Here is a 17,027-nt window from a genome sequence, read left to right as displayed (position 1 = left end):
CACTGAGTGGAGCGGATGACCACTCCAAGATGGCGGCCCCGCGTCTCGTCAGCGCCAGTAGGAGGTAGCATTCGATGCTCCGTCTATCATATAAGATGTCTATTATGGAGTTAGATTCATGCCAAAACCCCGCACACAAGCACAACGTGTTTTGCTCACGCAAAACGTGAGTATGTTTTACACAAAGTACAAAAAAAAATCCTATGGGTACACATGCCCGGTGTCACAAAACGAATGTACCCATTCCGAGTCTAGCTTCAAACTCGTGCATGTTGCAGAAAAAGTGCAACAGCGCCCTCTGGGGTCACATATTTCGACGGGTCGCAGAATTCGTTGTACACCTGTTACGAGCCCTGAAGAGTTGTACTCCATCGGGGGCTACAGCAGGACTCCCTGAATTGGTAATTTATTATGGTCTGGATACGGTACTTGTTAGGGTTGGTTTTGTTTATGTATGCGCTTTATTTATTATCGTCTAACGCAGCCTACGGTTGTTGCTTTTAAGTTGCTGATTGGCTAGCGTTACGTTATATTCGCATCTATAGTCATCTTGTAGTTTAGAGAAGTCCTGTCTCATTTAATGGGTTAATGTCAACCTATATTGAAGTCATGTTACACATCACCCCATGCAGTTACCCTCGTGAGTTTCCGTCCAACAGCTTTCCCACGTCATATGTATAGCTATAGACACGAGCACTATGTCAGACTCTGCCAGTATTACCATCTACATGTAGTTTTTATGGTAGGTTGCCGGTTGTGGAAATTTGCCGACCATATACATTTGCTGCATGGCGATACCGCAGGTAGCACTCTCCGACTAAATTGGGAACTACTTTGTCTCTTCATTTGACAAATGCTTAAAAATAACTTACCCTTTCAAATTCTAATTAGGTTAAAGACTACGGGAGGTCGAACAGCTAACGTGAATGGTTGACCATCCTGGATTGGAGCCGGTCCTGCCTAAATGTTTACTGCTATTCAGAATGCCAGCCAAATCTATAGAGCCGACTATGGTCCCTCTAAATTTGAGAAGAATACACAAGTAAGTTGTGCATGGTTACAGAATTTAATAAAATAAATGAAGTTGTTCTTCATACAACAAACCAGCCATAGGAGCATAGAAATATTTATTTTCATAACACAAAGCAATGATAAATCTCTGCAAGACTTAATACTCTGAATCAATTGTTCAGGTCGCTACAGGTATCTCTCCTATCGTTCCTTTGTGAGCTGGTGCTTGGGGCCTCCTGGACCGCAGTATCCGGGTTGTCATTCCAGCTTGTGTGGTCCTGCGTATCGCGTTGATTTCCTGCGAGAGGCCACTAGGTCCGGTTTTAACGTCCCCCCCCTTTGACCTTGACACAAGGCTGCTGAGACCGCCCTCCTTGTCAGCTTCTCATACTGCCGTTTAGGGGCTCTTGGACATGGATCTCCAACAGGGCCTCCGTGTAATGGCGTAGTGTTGGGAAAGACTTCCTCAAAATTGACATCCATGTGTCATCAACGTAACCTGTACGTAAATCACTGTTTTTCTTACAATTGTGGTTGGGTCTTGTGTTACTTTGTTTTGTATTTATTTATTTTTCACTCGAGAAAAACATTTAGAAATCCAAATATGCGTCGTTTTAATTTATGTTGCCCCTTACCAAAGTCTGCTGTATTTTTTGTGGTTTAGATTGGCCTCCCTTCCTAGCCTTGCAAGGAGATTTTGCTTCCTCGTACTCCTTCCTTTGTTTCGGCCCTGTGGGTCGTCCACCATTGTGATTTGAATGCATAGCAGCCAGGTAGAGTCTGGAAGTATACAAGACAAAACATGTTAATATTTACAGATATTTTAGGCTACAATTCCAAAAAGTATTTAGTAAACTTTTTTTAACCTGCACAGCTTTCCAATAAAGGGAAAGACAACATTTTTGGGGGCGAAACGAAGAATAACCGCATGGAAAGCCTCCAAAGATGAAGTTTGGTGGTTGGTGGGCATTCAGTTTTGCAACATCCTCAGCGCCCTTTTTATTGGTCAGCAACGTCTCCAACTGTGGAGAAAGTGTGGAGTTGCTGCAGACGATAAGAAAATATGATATTAGAAAACCATTACCCATACAGTAAAGAATACTACAACCATGTCCTCTGGTACATTTCTGAAAGCCACTAAATAACTGTAGTTGTCTGTTCACTGTTTTGACATTTAGCCTGTATATTGGTGAAATACCTGCTTGAAGCCATTTACTCCGGTCACTTGTCTGGCGGATCGCATGCTCGCACGTTGGGGTAAGAGGATCTTCATGACATGGACATCTCGAACATGGTTCAGGATCGAGGTCCACTTTGCGATTCTCTCTGGCCCGGAGGTAGAGCCTGCTGCAGTCCCAGTATATGTGGTTGTTGATGCCTTGACATCCACTCTTGAGTTTCTCACAGTCTTTCTGCATACTGATTGCCAACAGCTTCTTTGAAATACCTTCAATGAGAGCAAAGTACTTTCCACTTAGTTAAGATACTCATAAACTGAGTGATTACTCGATTGTAGCATTTGATAATTTCAAAGCATTTGTTACCATTTTACTCAGTGTCACAATTTTAAAAATGAGGACAACCAAATGGGAGCTTTACCGCAAGCTTCAAAACATCAGGTCCTTCTCAACCAAAAGGATATCACTAACAAATCAAAGAAGGAAAAGGCTGGAGAAAACATACCTTTTGCAAGGTGCCAGACATCGGAGCAATTGGTTTACGTTCTCTCCCGGAGGAACTTCTGTACTTAGGATTGCGATCAGTGACATGCAGTCAAGGTGGACGCCACGCGACTCCAGTAAGGCTAGACTCCTCTTCAGTCCCTCCTTCTCCATATGGGCGCTACCACCAACCTCGTTGCTCTGTTAACACAGAAAAAATATATATTAATAGAATATGCATGTTAGACTTTGAAATTACAACCAATAACCCCTTTACAATATCCATTTTGACAACTCACCTGGACCAACTGAATGTCCACAATGGCGTTAGTATGGAGATCCATCATTATGTAACTCCCATACTTTGCAGAGTGACCTATTTTTGTTAAAATAGGGAAATTAGTGTGGTAATCACCCTCCAATACTTTGGTATTATGTCTGACTTTATTCAGGTCACTTCTTTTAACTTCAAACAATATTGAACACCTGTATAAAATGCACTATTTCAGTTAAGTATCAATACCTGGAGAGTCAGCTCTCATGTCACCACCAAGTATCACCATTTCCTCCTGACTTAGCCGCTGCAGATTCAAATCATTTAGGACTTTCCACTGGTGAATAACTGCTGGTTCAATGAAACTTTTGGCATAGCGGCGAAATGTTTCATACCGAAACAACTGTAGCTTCATTGCCTTGAAGACCTTTTGGTGTGGGGGGATAAATAATACATGTATTTAGATCTATATTGAAGCAATTCACAGTCACACATTTACAGTTGCACATCATTTACCTTTTCGATTTTTAGGAAAGATGCACCACTCGGTACACAGCGGCAGAAAGGTGCCAGATTTCCAGCTGGCGTGCTCCCAAGGATAGGCTGGCTATTCCAGCGTCTTCCGAATGTGCAATGGGGGCACTGCTGCTTCACAGACAGGAATGTCCCCAGCCTTTGGGTTGTCACTTCACATGCCCTCGTGCAGACTGGACATGCATTAAACAACTCCATGATGCAGCTCTCGTACACCATGTATTTCTTGCCGTTGGTGTTGCAGTGGATGAATCTTCTCTATATCAAACCACAAAGAAGGGAAACGCTTTGTGTTAAACTGATTGAGCTTTCATCTGGACTGTACCTTAAACCATCACCCTGTTTTCAGCTAGTTTAATTATTTGTATGCACATAAATAATCCTGAAGGTAATGCTATAAACAACAACAGTCTCACCGAGATTATACTTTATGTTTAGAATGCCACACAATTCATAGAAATTATGAAAGTTCTCAAGAGCCACAGATATATCTTCACACTCAGTAACTTACGACTTTAGTGTAGAGTCTAACAATGCTGTGATGGAGTCAGAAGGATCATAAGTGGAATCCGGTCCCTTAGAAGCTTCCACTAAAGAGCTGCCCTCCAATGGATTGGCCTCCAGCTCTTCCTCAAGGTCTACCCGAGGTCTTTTGGATGGTTTCTTTACTGGTGTCGATGACAGGCACAAAGGGTCTGCATTGGATGTCCCAACACCGAAATCCTTGCAGAAGACAGTTGCCTGGACACCTGTGCAAACAATGAATTTTACTAAGGCAAGTCAAATGAAAAAAAACACATAATGCAAGCAAAGAGAAATGCCAGAATAAAGAACACTAGTAACTACATCAAAAGTAAATGTACTCAAGGTGGAAAGTAGATACCTTCACTTTTAATGTGGTTCCGCAAAGTCCTAAAGGATAGCTGTGTGCCTACAGTATGCGTTTTCAAACTTTCCACGTGGTCCGTCTGGCATGCAACATCCCTTGAGGGATGCAGCTGAATGTAATCAGTCGATGTGTTGGCCTGTGTAGAGACAACAAGATCCAATTAGTACTCGATGTATTAACCTGCTAACAACCCATTGATTTGAAACTGGCGTGAAGGGGAGAACTTGAGTAGGCCTACGTATTTATGAAAATACCAACCTTGCATTGCATTGCTGATCCCTAGGTTACCAGCTCCATTGCCGAGAAAATAGTCCCTCAAAATGCGATGATTCATGCGATGGAAGGTTACTTTTATTTCTAACTTTATTCAACACAGACATTTACATCTATAGTCTGGCGTTATAATTGATTTACCTCCGGTGTACTGTGGAGTGGGAAAAACTGTTTTATTCCCAGGCTAGCATTGCCTGTTGCCGTGCGCTAGCCTAGCACGAGCGAACTCTGCAACTAGAAGGACTGAATGAAATGTGTTAAACTGTCTCCAATGATAAAGAACACCAAGGCTAACTTGGGAATCAGGCCCCGTGTCTCAGGCTAGAACTACTGCGTCACGTAGCTGTTAAAAGACAGCTGTATTAGTTTGTAGTATGGTGAGCATTAGCTAAAGCTACAGCCACATTCTAAGGGAACAAGCAAGGTATTCATACACAGTAAAGCTAGAACATGATACAGCGTTAGTTTACTTACTTGTCCGCGGTTTGTAGCTGGGGCAGGGAGAGTTGGTACTGATCCAGGCTTAATTTTCAGATGTTCAGCAAATCCAGCTCTGTATTGTCCCAAGTTGAAGAAGCAGTCGTCGGTGAAATGTTTGGCGCACACAAACACACATTTCGGAAGTCGTGTCGGCGCATTTCCAGCGAAAACAAAATGAACCCACTGGTTCCTCAGAGACTCGGATGAAGGAGCTACAAATGTACTTAGTTTTTTACTTTCACATCCGAGCACTGAGCACCGGCCATAGATTTGTTTGGGAGCCATGATGTCTCTCCACTCCAGGCAAAGACAGCGTGGCGATCGTACGGTCTCTAGCTCATTGTCTTATGGGCGTGCCAAACTCTCTGGGCGGGCCAGGCAGAGTAAGGGGAGGAACCGAGATGCTTGGTGACGTCCTAATTACAGACGTTCCAAATCAGCGCACTTGAGCCTCCGTTTATTCAAAGGCGAGCAGAACAGCTAGTGCTCGTTTTACACCAAACGCAAGTTTTAATAATAATAATAATAATAATACATTTAATTTAGCGGCGCCTTTCAAGACACCCAAGGTCACCTTACAGAGCATAAAGTCATCATTCAAAACTATGTAAAACAGACTAGGAATAAAAGAAAAACAGAGGTTAAACATGAAGAACGATAATAATTAATAACACTCAAAGACGCCTACAGTGAAGGGGGGACCTCACTAACCACCACCAATATGTAGCACCCACTTGGGTGATGCACGGCAGCCAATCGGCGCCAGAACGCTCACTACACCAGCTTGAGGTGGAGAGCCAGTTTTAGCCACTGGGGGACCATAGGCAGGCTAGGGGACCTCATATTTATGTTAGAAAACCTTATAAAGTGAGATTTTCAGGTCATGGGACCTTTAACCTAACCAACTTTTAAGCAAGCAGCATATTCTATAACAAAGCTATTGGTTACCAGTGAAATTGAAGACTCATTACCACCGTGCTAATTCAGGACTTGGACATGTTCACATAGTAGGCCTAGGCCAAGATTTCCCCCAGATTTCAATGTTGAATTATTGAGCACTCACTGGGATTGACAAGTTAATTCCGTAAATTAGTTAAACAAGCTAATAATTGCCTTGCTGTGTGTGTGCCCAGAATCAATGATTTATTTTCAGTTCAATATGACGCTTAAAGGGCCCTGAGGGACAGGATTGACCAGAAGAAAATAACTAAACGCTTGGCAAAATCTTGTTGACCTGAAGTAGGCCTAGCCCTACCCCATATGTGCCGGGCTGAACGTGTTCTTTGGACCATAACAAGGCCTTACCCTGATTTTAGGTTTGGATTAATAATAGTGACTTTTATTTGTTGCAGATAATGCTTGTTACATGTATTAAAATGCAATTTGCGTATGTTATTGAAAGATAAAGTCTAAAAGAGCAGAGTGCGCACACATTCTCTTTCTCTTGCACAATCAATCAAAAACCACATCTTAGATCGACAGCCTCCGATTAGTCCTACAGTTGGCTGGACGGGATGAGAGCAACCAGCGAAGACGAATCTCCGACCGCTACAAGGTCAGGGACGAGGGCTTTATCCGCCAGGGTGTCTCACCCCCATCACTATGGCTATAGTCAACCTCACCAATATTGTTAACCTTTGAACCAGTGACACCCGCCCACCACAGGCTAAGCATAGTGCAACAAGTGCTGGAGATTATGATCATTCTAATCAGAATGAATCATTATTTACATTCAAGATTAAGCATAAATACAATTGTCATAATTGATTGCGCCATTAGGCAGTTCAAAAATATGATTGCTTTTTTATAATACAATTAATGATGTGGCTCTCCCCTTATCTTAATATTATCAATTAGCATCGTTATAGATATTGTTGATGCCTAGCAGTTTAAAATGGATGCAGCTGAGGGGAACTTCCATTTCCTAAATTGTATTTATTAGGAACAGTTATATTTAATCAAAAGACTATGATATGAGACAATAATTTATCACAACAATCAGAAATAATCAAAGCTCATTAAGAAATGCAGAAACTTTGCATTATTAATTTCTTTAATGCATAGTGATCTTCTTGAAAGCTTTGAATAAAAATCACAAAAAAATCTCAAGTTTATGGAAGGGGGTAGATGATGTATGAAAACACTTGTTTGGCTACTCGTCTCAATCCGCTGAAGTGTACGTTTTCCCCCACGATGGAAGGCAATGAAGGGTATGGAGCACAGGAGGCAAGAAACGATGGGGGCATCCCGGTCAGGCGCCCCACCCAGTCCTCCTCCCTCTGGCCACGTGTTCTCTGACGGCGGGGGGCAGGCTGCGTCTCCCATCACTTGCCTTGCCGCTGTTCACAGGTGGAGTACCGTTGGAGTGCGACCAAAAAGTCCTCATAGGAGACATCGACGTGAGAGGGCAGGGAGCTGGAGAGACAGACAGGACAGGTATTGACATGTCAATTGCTGGGTTTACAGGGCCACTTGAGTGTCGGGGAACCCCCTGTTTCAGCGAGAATTCAAGCACTATGAAATACAGATAACACTGTTTTGGGGCTGAGGCAGCCATCTTGGTTGTTTATATAGATTCCTCAACGAAGCTCCCATGGGGCGCTTCCCTGTACAATCATCGTACCAAACCCACCCTGGATAAGCGGTTGCGACAGGACCGACCCGGACCAGGTCTGCTGGAAAGCCGTCGACCCGGAGGGGGGCCAGAGCAGACACTTATCCCAGAGGAAACCAAACATGACCTCGCAGATTTGTCTGGTTCCCACGTAAACTTGTGTCAACACCGAAGCCCAATGTTTACCCAGGGTCAACCCTGCATACTCACACAAATTCAGTGAGTCTGATGTGCCACGGGAGAAAGCCCAGGGTGCTGTCCACTGGGCCGAACTTCATAACCAGCTCCGGGTCTGGGATGTTCTGTGATTCTGAAAAAAATGTTTTTTTATAGGTTGGATATACCCGAAATAAGTATGCCGTCGGTAAAATGTAAGAGCTACAATATGAGTGTAATTGGTTTGAAATGACAGCCAACGTCAGCCTTCAGTGAGAGAAGTGAGCTGAGCCTGTGACAGTATATTATTAAAGTTAAATGTGCCGGCCTCAATTAGCCCATTCCGATTTCAGACCTTTTTGACCGGTCAAGGCATGTTGGCACTGATGTGTTCTGGGAAACCACCTTGCATGTCAGTCACATGTCAGGAAATTGCAGCACTTCTCAATTGCAGAGAAACATTGTGAGGGAGGCCGGTGGAAAGAGGAAGGGGTTGTTTTTGTGGCTGGCTTGCATTACCGGCAGCAACACCTTAAAATGAGGCTGTGGCTCAGAGCCATGTCTGGATCTCGCTTCCAGCACATGAATATGGTGGGTTCCAGATTACTAAAGGAAACTCAATCCATTTCCAACAACAGAGTGGTGAACCATAGCCACTGCTGCAAGCCATTCTGTCATTGTACACTCGTGTAAGAAGGGTTGCATGTTTCCCAGTTGGAAGGATATTGCTATTTACGCGACTTTCGTCATACTGAGATTTCGTAAAACTGTCTGTCTTTTAGAAAAATCGTATACATCTTCAAATGTTGAATAAGCCCAAAAATAAATCTAGATTATTTAAATAACCATAACATATAACAGAGGGATGCATTTACTACACAACAGTCCAATATCTTGTCAGGGAAAGGCCACAAGGTTTATAATATACATCTCAGTCAGTTAATAAACTTGAAAATCAAAAAGGAACGTAGGTGTGTCATTTATTATTCAGCCTTAAATTATTTATATTAACCGCACCACGGTTGATTTGTGAAGGCTCTTTGCTGTGAATAGATCTGTTTAAACCAAGCACGGTTAAGGTAAGAAGCGCGTCTACTGGACAGTCTGTTTATATAACTCCCAGTCCTCTTACTGTAGCCATAGTTGTGAACTACATTCATAGACCTATAATATCTATCTTATCGCCATCTGTTGTATGCATTGATCATTAACCTCGATAGCATTTAGTGCTACAAGCCAATGTTTACCTGCTCTGCGGTACATGAATAAAGGTCGCTTATCATAACATGTGATCAATTGTAGCGCAACCGTTTCATTTTGAATGCCAACGTAAACTGAAAGATTGATAGGCCTATTTCATATAAATCATTATCATAAACTAATTGTAACTACTACACAATGAAGGTACTAAAGAAGTATCACAAATGGGTTGCAGCCATGGGGATAACATGCCTCCTCCTTCCTACTGTAGAAACATGGCGGTGCAACAAGGCAAGCTCTGTGGAAGAGGACCTGCGCCCTAGTTAGATATAAAGGGCTCATCTAGTGTGAAGAAATTCTTAAATTCATGGGATTATACACTGATTAAAACATACATATTATATTCAATTTCTGACAAATCCATTTGGCTAGATGGCCCTCAATTCTACACACTGCACCTTTAGCTGAACTAGGATGAACATCTCTGATAAACACCTATGGCTCCAGCTCACCTCGTAGCAGGGCATCAAACATGGGGACGTCAATATCTTTAGACGTCTTCTCTTTCTGTTCCACGGTGCGACAGAAGCGCCGGGCTGCTTCAACAATGCTCTGCTTCCCATCCTCTGGGGACAGGACTTTCACCACCGGCTGGCCGGAAACAACTGACAAGGAAAGAGAAGAGGAATACATATGAAGGCAATTCACCCTGCCTCCACAAGAAAAGAGGTATTTGGAGACAGAAACAGAAGGATCTAATCCTGAACATGGCAGGTTAAACCTTTCAAAAAGGAGCATGTGTAATGCTTTGCACAAAATAAGGCAGGGTGTGTATAATACATAGATGAAGAAATGATTTTTTTCCCATAATATGCTTTATAGCACTCTTCTTTTCTCGTAATGTCATTGAATATAAGTATCGTATATGAATTAATAATTTTTGGGGCAAATTATCTCATTGAAACAGGGAAGTAGACTGCAAACTGAAAGAACATAAAGAAAAACACAAAAAAAAACAAATTTTTCACTATACATTATACTTCAGAAACTGTCTCAGGTGGCTAAGTGCATTGACATGAATTAGCAGGTATGCCTGACAGCAATTGCGATGGACAAGGTGACAGGAATTGGCTTCAAATAACAAAGAAAAGCAGGGAACGGCCATCATTTCAATTGTTGCAAACTGAGAAAAACTGACAACAATTCTAGGAGAATTAAATATTTTCATCCAGCTAAACAAACAAGCTGGTTTAGATAAGAAAATCAATGCCGCTCCATGGCATATCTTCAAAGACCTGTTTTGACCCAGGAAATAGGTACTACAAAGTTGGCATTCTGCCCCGTTTTCAATGGAGTCACTAGGTGACCCACAGAGCATGTGGGGCTAGATCAGGTCTTTAACCTGTGGATATCATATCACTTATGGTACGTGGATTTTTATTTTATGTGTATAAATGTACAATAATATAACAAATATAGGTCAAGATCATTGAAAACAAATGTATTATAAACAATCTTCAGTAAATGTAGTATTAACAGCTTTTTATAATAAAAAAATAGTGTACCTTTTTGCATTGCATCATATGGTTTCCATTTTAATATGCGTTTGTTTGCTATTTTTGTTTGCTTAGTAAACACAATGGGAGCATACGCAGCTATGCTGAATTTTTCTTTCCACTGCATCCCCCTGGCCCCGGCCTTCTTGCCAGGATGATTCATCTGTGATAGGAGTGGTCAGGCAGTCGTACTCCTAGCCAAAATAGTTCAGCAAGATGCTTAACTTGTTAATGCCTAACTAACCTTTAATGACAAAAAAAAAGAAAAAAAAGAACTGCAGGTTTATTCGGATAAAAGCATCTCCTAGATGACTATAGTAAAAGTGAATCCTTACTCTGGTCTTGGTGCACGGTATTCCCATTGCTAAGGAATTCAACATTGTATTTTGAGTCTTCCAGACCTAGCAGGTCTTGCTGCCTCACGATCTTCTCAAGGAGCAGAGTGTCGTTCTTCCGAAATACACCTGCAGGTGAACAAGGAAAATATCAAGGAATTGCAGAAACATTATTGTTGAAAACATAGCACATCACTGGGTCGTAGAGAAAAAACCGAGTAAGATGTACATTTACCCACAACCAGTGGTTACTTTGTTTATCAGGGGTAAAACGAATGTTTAAATCCATAAAACAGCAGTTAGTGCCACTGTTTTGCCCGAAATTTGACTAGAATAAAGCCAAAACTAGACAGACGGGCTTTCCACTGACAGCAATGATGGTGCACCAGTCGAATAAAGGCGTCATCATTTAGTCTTCGTTAAAAGCAGCTTAGAAGAGCAGATAATGGCCATGTTTGAAGGCAAACGTTGGGTAAACATGGAGACAATCTAATGTTGTTCATTGAAATGTCTGCTTCACCATTGCTAAACAAAGTAGGCAACATGTAGACCGAGATCATTTGAAGGCATATCTTCAGAAGCACTGCCGAACACGGGAATTATGTAAAAACCTCTAGATTGGCATCTACCTCAGTTTTCCACTTGATCACTAAACAGGTGACCGACCACCGTGACACTCTGTGCCGTTACTGACTCACACATGGGGCTGCGTTCAAGAGCACCATTCCTGATCTGGTTCTGGCTCTTCTGGCGTTAGATTTACGCATTAGCAGTCAGAATATCGCTCTGCAGGGCGATGTGGAGGATATGTTGAAGTCACTGTAGCCGAATAGACATACTGTGTCCCACTGACAAGCGTAAAAACAAGTCCAGGTCATGATAGACTTGCGTCGATGGAGATAGATGGATAGATACTGTCACGACATGCTCACAATATGGGAAATGTCTATATAGAAAAACTTTAGCCGGCAGTTATGTACTATCCTCAGCTAGCATTACCTTTAGGCCAAAACACAATGGATATTAGCGTTTTTTAAAACATTTACCATGATTATCATATACGCTGACGTACGAGATACCGACCGCCATACACCAGACCACCAGATTGGCGATATCGGTATAGCTCGGCTGCTCCTCCACGATCAACAGACCGACGTGAACCGGGAGCTTCTCCACGAGACACCCGCTCGGGCGCGAGCAGCGACCGCGAGCTCGCTTGCTGATCTCCAGGACCAGCTTCTTCTGGCTGTCGGGAAAGCCCGCGAGGCTGGCAGGCGTGAGGAGCGCAGCCACCGCCCGCCTCCACGTCTGTCCGTTCCAGTTCCTGAGTAAAACGCGAAGCGAGGTAACCAGCGTCCTGTGGATGTGGAGGAGGACGTGCAACATACGCCAAACTAGTTCGTAGACCAGCGCCATTGAGCCGACGCGCCTTCCTCGCGGTTCTCCGTGGGTTTCGGTCACACACGGCGTCGGAGCCACAGACGACTTAGGTCTGCGGTGTGGTGATTAAATCCGATCTTTGATGCGAGCCATTTCAATGAGCTGTAATCATGGCTGTCGTTTACTCACAACCTCATAGTGCCGGTTACCATTTTTTCCTTACCTTGCTACCCTTAACCTATGAACTCAGGCCGATTACATGTACCTCTGTGATTGGACGATGGATCTAAAGTGGGTAGGACCCGTCTATGGCTACATCCAACATAACGAAATGTCGCCATCTACAGGCAGAAGGGTCTTAAAAAAACATGCATTAGGTCTGTGTTGTGTCTGAAGAGAAGGCGCATCCAGAATATCGTTTTATGAAATTCAATGCAGTGTTTACTCCAAAACAAGGATCAAAGGGATATAACTATACGTTTCTTTATAATCTGCTTATCTACTTTTTAAAGTTAGTTGACTAAGTTGACTACAGCTGACAATTCTTCGGTACACATATTGGCTAAATATATCAGATTGCTTGTCTACAGCATATAAAAAAGATTGGTGAACCAAATCCTATTAGTCATTTTAGGAGGAGCGGGTTTTGTGGCTAATTAACATGAAAGCAGGCTGGTTCACTTTGTATGATGGTAGCTACAAAATTTATCTTGAGATAAGATGTGGATGTTAGGTTCTGCTCAAAGTACTAATGTGGACGAGAGTGATGGTAATACATATCATTTTAGGGTTTTACAACATTGAGTGTGTGCTTTACTTCAATTTAGTTTTAGAAAGTCTCATCATTAATTCTGCCTGCATTACGTGAATATCTTTCAAACATGAAAGACGCTTTTTTCCTGTTTCTTTGAACAAACGCATAAACTACTCGAACTGTAGAAAAAATATTTATTTTTAACAAATAACCCAAAACAAACTGTTTACATTTTGAAAAAACATAAACTAAACAAAACCTGTTAATACTGTTTAGGAATATCATTGTATATAAATAGAACTTTGGCATTCATAAACAAGCTTAAAACAATACAATATGACCAAGATATTTCTATAGATAAAATTCCAGAAGCCATTTACTGGCTTCGTTATGTATAGTCCACATAAACAGCCAGCAGTGCATTGAGACAGCCAGCCCAATACTTTGTCTTTTGATTTTGAGCTTTTGGTAGCATTGCTTCCCAGATTGGAAAAGCATTTACCACCAAAATGATGACAAAATAACACAGAGGGAAACCAAAAGATAACGAGTGGTACAATATCCTTGGAAATAATAATAATAAAAAACAAAAACATTATTCTTTATCCTTACAATGGATCTGATCTGAAAGGTAGATGATTATATTCTAATTGCGTGTCCCTACAAGCTTCATACAGTCATTTGCAGAATATAGTTTGCTTTAGGCATCCAATTAATCAATTTACTTATCATTGACTTAAACCCACACAAGTTACATTGTTAATCTGCAGTGCAATAACCACCAAGAACATTCTTCAGCTTCACCACAAAGCTTTGCTGATCTTCCCTTTGTTGTTAAGCATCTTTTGGGCATATGTTTGAGCAATCATATTGATTCCTCTCGATTAACCACATAACCATGTCTACAATGAGACATGGTTATACAACCTCAACATCTTAAAAGAACAAGAATAATCTTTACAATATAACCATTTTGTAACAGTAAAAACATTTTGCGAAATGTTAAAGTTGGTATACTGAAGCTTAAGACTGAGGAATTATAACATACACATCAGCATGTAAGCACGATAGTTTTCAAACTATGCAGTAGGGGACATGAAAGAGTATTCATAATTCCAATTGACTGAGAGCCATGACAGCCAAGGCACAGGAGAATACCTTATATTGTATTTGCCTGCACATGACCTGCGCTGGTTAATGTTTAAAATTGCATAGATAAAGTCATGTACCTAAAAAATCTCTATAATCAATCAACGTCGATTCTAACACAGAACAATAATGTGTGTTTCAATTACACATCATTAAGACTTGCTATTATCAACTTAAAAGGAAAACCATACCCTAATACTACTTATTACAGATAGGTTACAGTTTCAAGGATTGGATGGGTTAAATGCCTGCTTTTGTTGGAGTTATCCGTAATTGGCCATTTTTGGGGTACACCGCCCGACCCCACATCTAAATTGTAGCGTGGGAGGGGCTTGTACAAGAGAGCAGAACCCTGAACAGCACTATAGCTCCGCCCTTAGAAACATTGTCTACCACAACAGGGGGGTTTTGGTTTTCCTTTAAATCAAGTCAACACTTTGGAAAAAACATATTTGGAATGGTAAACACCAACATTAGGCAACATAAATTAATATATAGTAAAGCTCAAAATGGTCTGCCACTATTTTCTGTATACATGTCCAAGATGGCTCCTCAAGTAAACAAAAAACACTTCTGTAACGTCCCGTCTGTTCCCCTTGGGCATTCAGGGAAAATAGGCATTGATGCGCTATTTTAACATAATAATCACCCAACTGTAAAGTACACGATGACAGGAGATTGGTGGTCCAGGAAACATTGATGCATTATGCACTCATCCTCCACATTCGGTGCCCAATATTATGAATAAACGCTTACTCTCCAAGTCTGGACTACTTTTCGTTGTTACGTAACGTTTCATACAGCAAGGTCTGCTTATTTGGTTTGTCAAAAGAAGGAAGTAATTATTTAGCTTGAACCAGTCCATAGCCCTCTTGCTTCACATAAAAGCCTGTGATGGGTTGTCTTTGTGCCATGGCTTCAGCGCACACCAGAGCACAGAAAGAGATAAAAGGGTTATAAACTGTACAAAAAAAGAGACCTGCTGTTAGAACATAAATGTAGAGACCTGAATTTTACCTGAACTAGGTCATTAATAAGCAACGACAAAGGTCATAGAAATATAGTAAGGAACAGGTCCATGGTATATTTCACGAGTTAATATTGCTGAGGAATAGGTTTGAAATATGTCAAGTTATATTCAAGACTGTTTTCACGCGTGGAGGCATATTGCAGAATAAATGAAGACTGTACTGTGGCATAAATTAAGAAGAATATGACCTGGTGGTCATGTGGTGTGGAATGCAATTTTTAGACATTATACTAAATATAAAAATTATTGAATGTTTCGAGGGAATGAATCATCTATTACATTTATTCAGCAAAGCCGCCGGGAGGGGCTGTGACGAAGTGTGGTTTCATTGGAGTGTGTGGTTTAATTAGTATGTGTTTGTAATTACCATCCAAAATTAATTACCCCACATTAACTACTACACTTAACTATTCCACATACCCACCACTATATTGTAGATTAAGTTAATTTGGAATATTTAAAACATAACCCAGACAAACGCACAAAAAAGGAATTCCCTTTAAGTTCTGCTTACAGAAATTCACGAAAGGTTTGTTTTACGAGTTCAGTAATAATGTGATGGTCATTAAAGAGGTCGACCTGCGACACCCATTATTTATTATTATGCCCACATGCTGTCCTTTCATGAAATTTCACTCCATCCATGCATTAACACCGAAGAAATGCTAAGTTTTAAGACTATTCTGGCTTTATCTAGAAATCACTTATTTTGTAATAAAAGTATTTCCACCAGATGATTTCTGGAGCTTGCTGCCACATTTCGACCAACCGTGCGTCTTCAGGCTTTGTCCCCGCACCAATAAAAGCAACAAAATGTTGTCTGGTTTTAAGGCCCATCCAACCTTTATCTTGTTTTGTTTCATCGATCTGAGAACTGAACAAAGGTCCAATCACACAACACGGGGTTCTCCTGTTTTTTGCATAGCGTACTTTTTCTCCTTACATGGGAGGCACCATTCGCATGATACTGCAAGTGACATAGATACATAACCTGAAGAAGACCAGAGTGGCCGAGATGTCCGTCGACTAGGGGGCCTGTGAGCCAATCGCCCGAGACGCACTTTAAAAGGCCTCCCTGATTGGTTGGGGGAATCCATCATGCCTCAGATTTTGCACTCATTGCATTATCGTAGATCAACCACAGGTGTGTTATTACAACACTTCTCAATGGCATCAAGTAACCTCCCGCCCTACGATGAAACCTTTATGGCTAGCTTATTTTAAAAAACTCTTTCATGACTCTCAGGTCTGAGAGTTGTGTGTTAACAACCTCTGAGTGAGCTTCATATGATCTGTTAATATCGGTCTCTTGAAATGGATATGATTCATGCATGACATTTTACTTTCCGGTGGTGGTTTGTGCTTTGCTGGGTGAGTTCTAGTTACCCTTCAATGAATATGGTGGGAGTTTCTCATTTCAGCAACCCTTAAATGGGGCGTGTAAAATAAGCTTGGCTATGCTATTCTATGAGCGTCTCAATTACATTTGACATTTGGTTGGGAAACGTGTAACCAACATGTTTGGTCTTTAAATGTTGACAATATGATCTATATTGTATTGTATTTAAATTGATATAGCTACTATATACATATTAATTCTGTTGTTTAACAAAAACAGGGGCCAGCCTCTGTACCAGATGTCAGGGAAAAGAATGACAATCTGGCCATCGTCTCTGCGGTCAACACTGAAGGATCACCTTCAATCAAAAGGAGGCACTTGGATTTCTGCTC

General features: G+C 41.4%; 2 protein-coding genes across 2 annotated transcripts; both read right to left on the bottom strand.

The window, feature by feature from the left end:
* Positions 1-3,522: 3,522 nt before the first annotated feature.
* LOC130374677 (uncharacterized) lies at positions 3,523-5,764 on the bottom strand. Its single transcript, XM_056581608.1, has 4 exons — positions 5,117-5,764; positions 4,364-4,505; positions 3,992-4,229; positions 3,523-3,738 (listed from the first exon to the last, which is right to left on the bottom strand). Exons 1-4 carry the CDS (start codon positions 5,405-5,407, stop codon positions 3,630-3,632), a joined length of 780 nt encoding a protein of 259 aa, XP_056437583.1. The 5' UTR covers positions 5,408-5,764; the 3' UTR covers positions 3,523-3,629.
* A 1,205-nt stretch (positions 5,765-6,969) lies between these two features.
* nus1 (NUS1 dehydrodolichyl diphosphate synthase subunit) lies at positions 6,970-12,628 on the bottom strand. Its single transcript, XM_056581708.1, has 5 exons — positions 12,030-12,628; positions 10,984-11,112; positions 9,605-9,757; positions 7,947-8,046; positions 6,970-7,537 (listed from the first exon to the last, which is right to left on the bottom strand). Exons 1-5 carry the CDS (start codon positions 12,397-12,399, stop codon positions 7,447-7,449), a joined length of 843 nt encoding a protein of 280 aa, XP_056437683.1. The 5' UTR covers positions 12,400-12,628; the 3' UTR covers positions 6,970-7,446.
* Between the last annotated feature and the right edge of the window lie 4,399 nt (positions 12,629-17,027).

This window comes from Gadus chalcogrammus, chromosome 21 (genome assembly GCF_026213295.1).
Source record: "Gadus chalcogrammus isolate NIFS_2021 chromosome 21, NIFS_Gcha_1.0, whole genome shotgun sequence".
In the NCBI taxonomy this organism is placed as follows: Eukaryota; Metazoa; Chordata; class Actinopteri; order Gadiformes; family Gadidae; genus Gadus; species Gadus chalcogrammus.
Note: the sequence above shows the minus strand (reverse complement) of the source record. Positions and strands in the feature narration are given on the sequence as shown.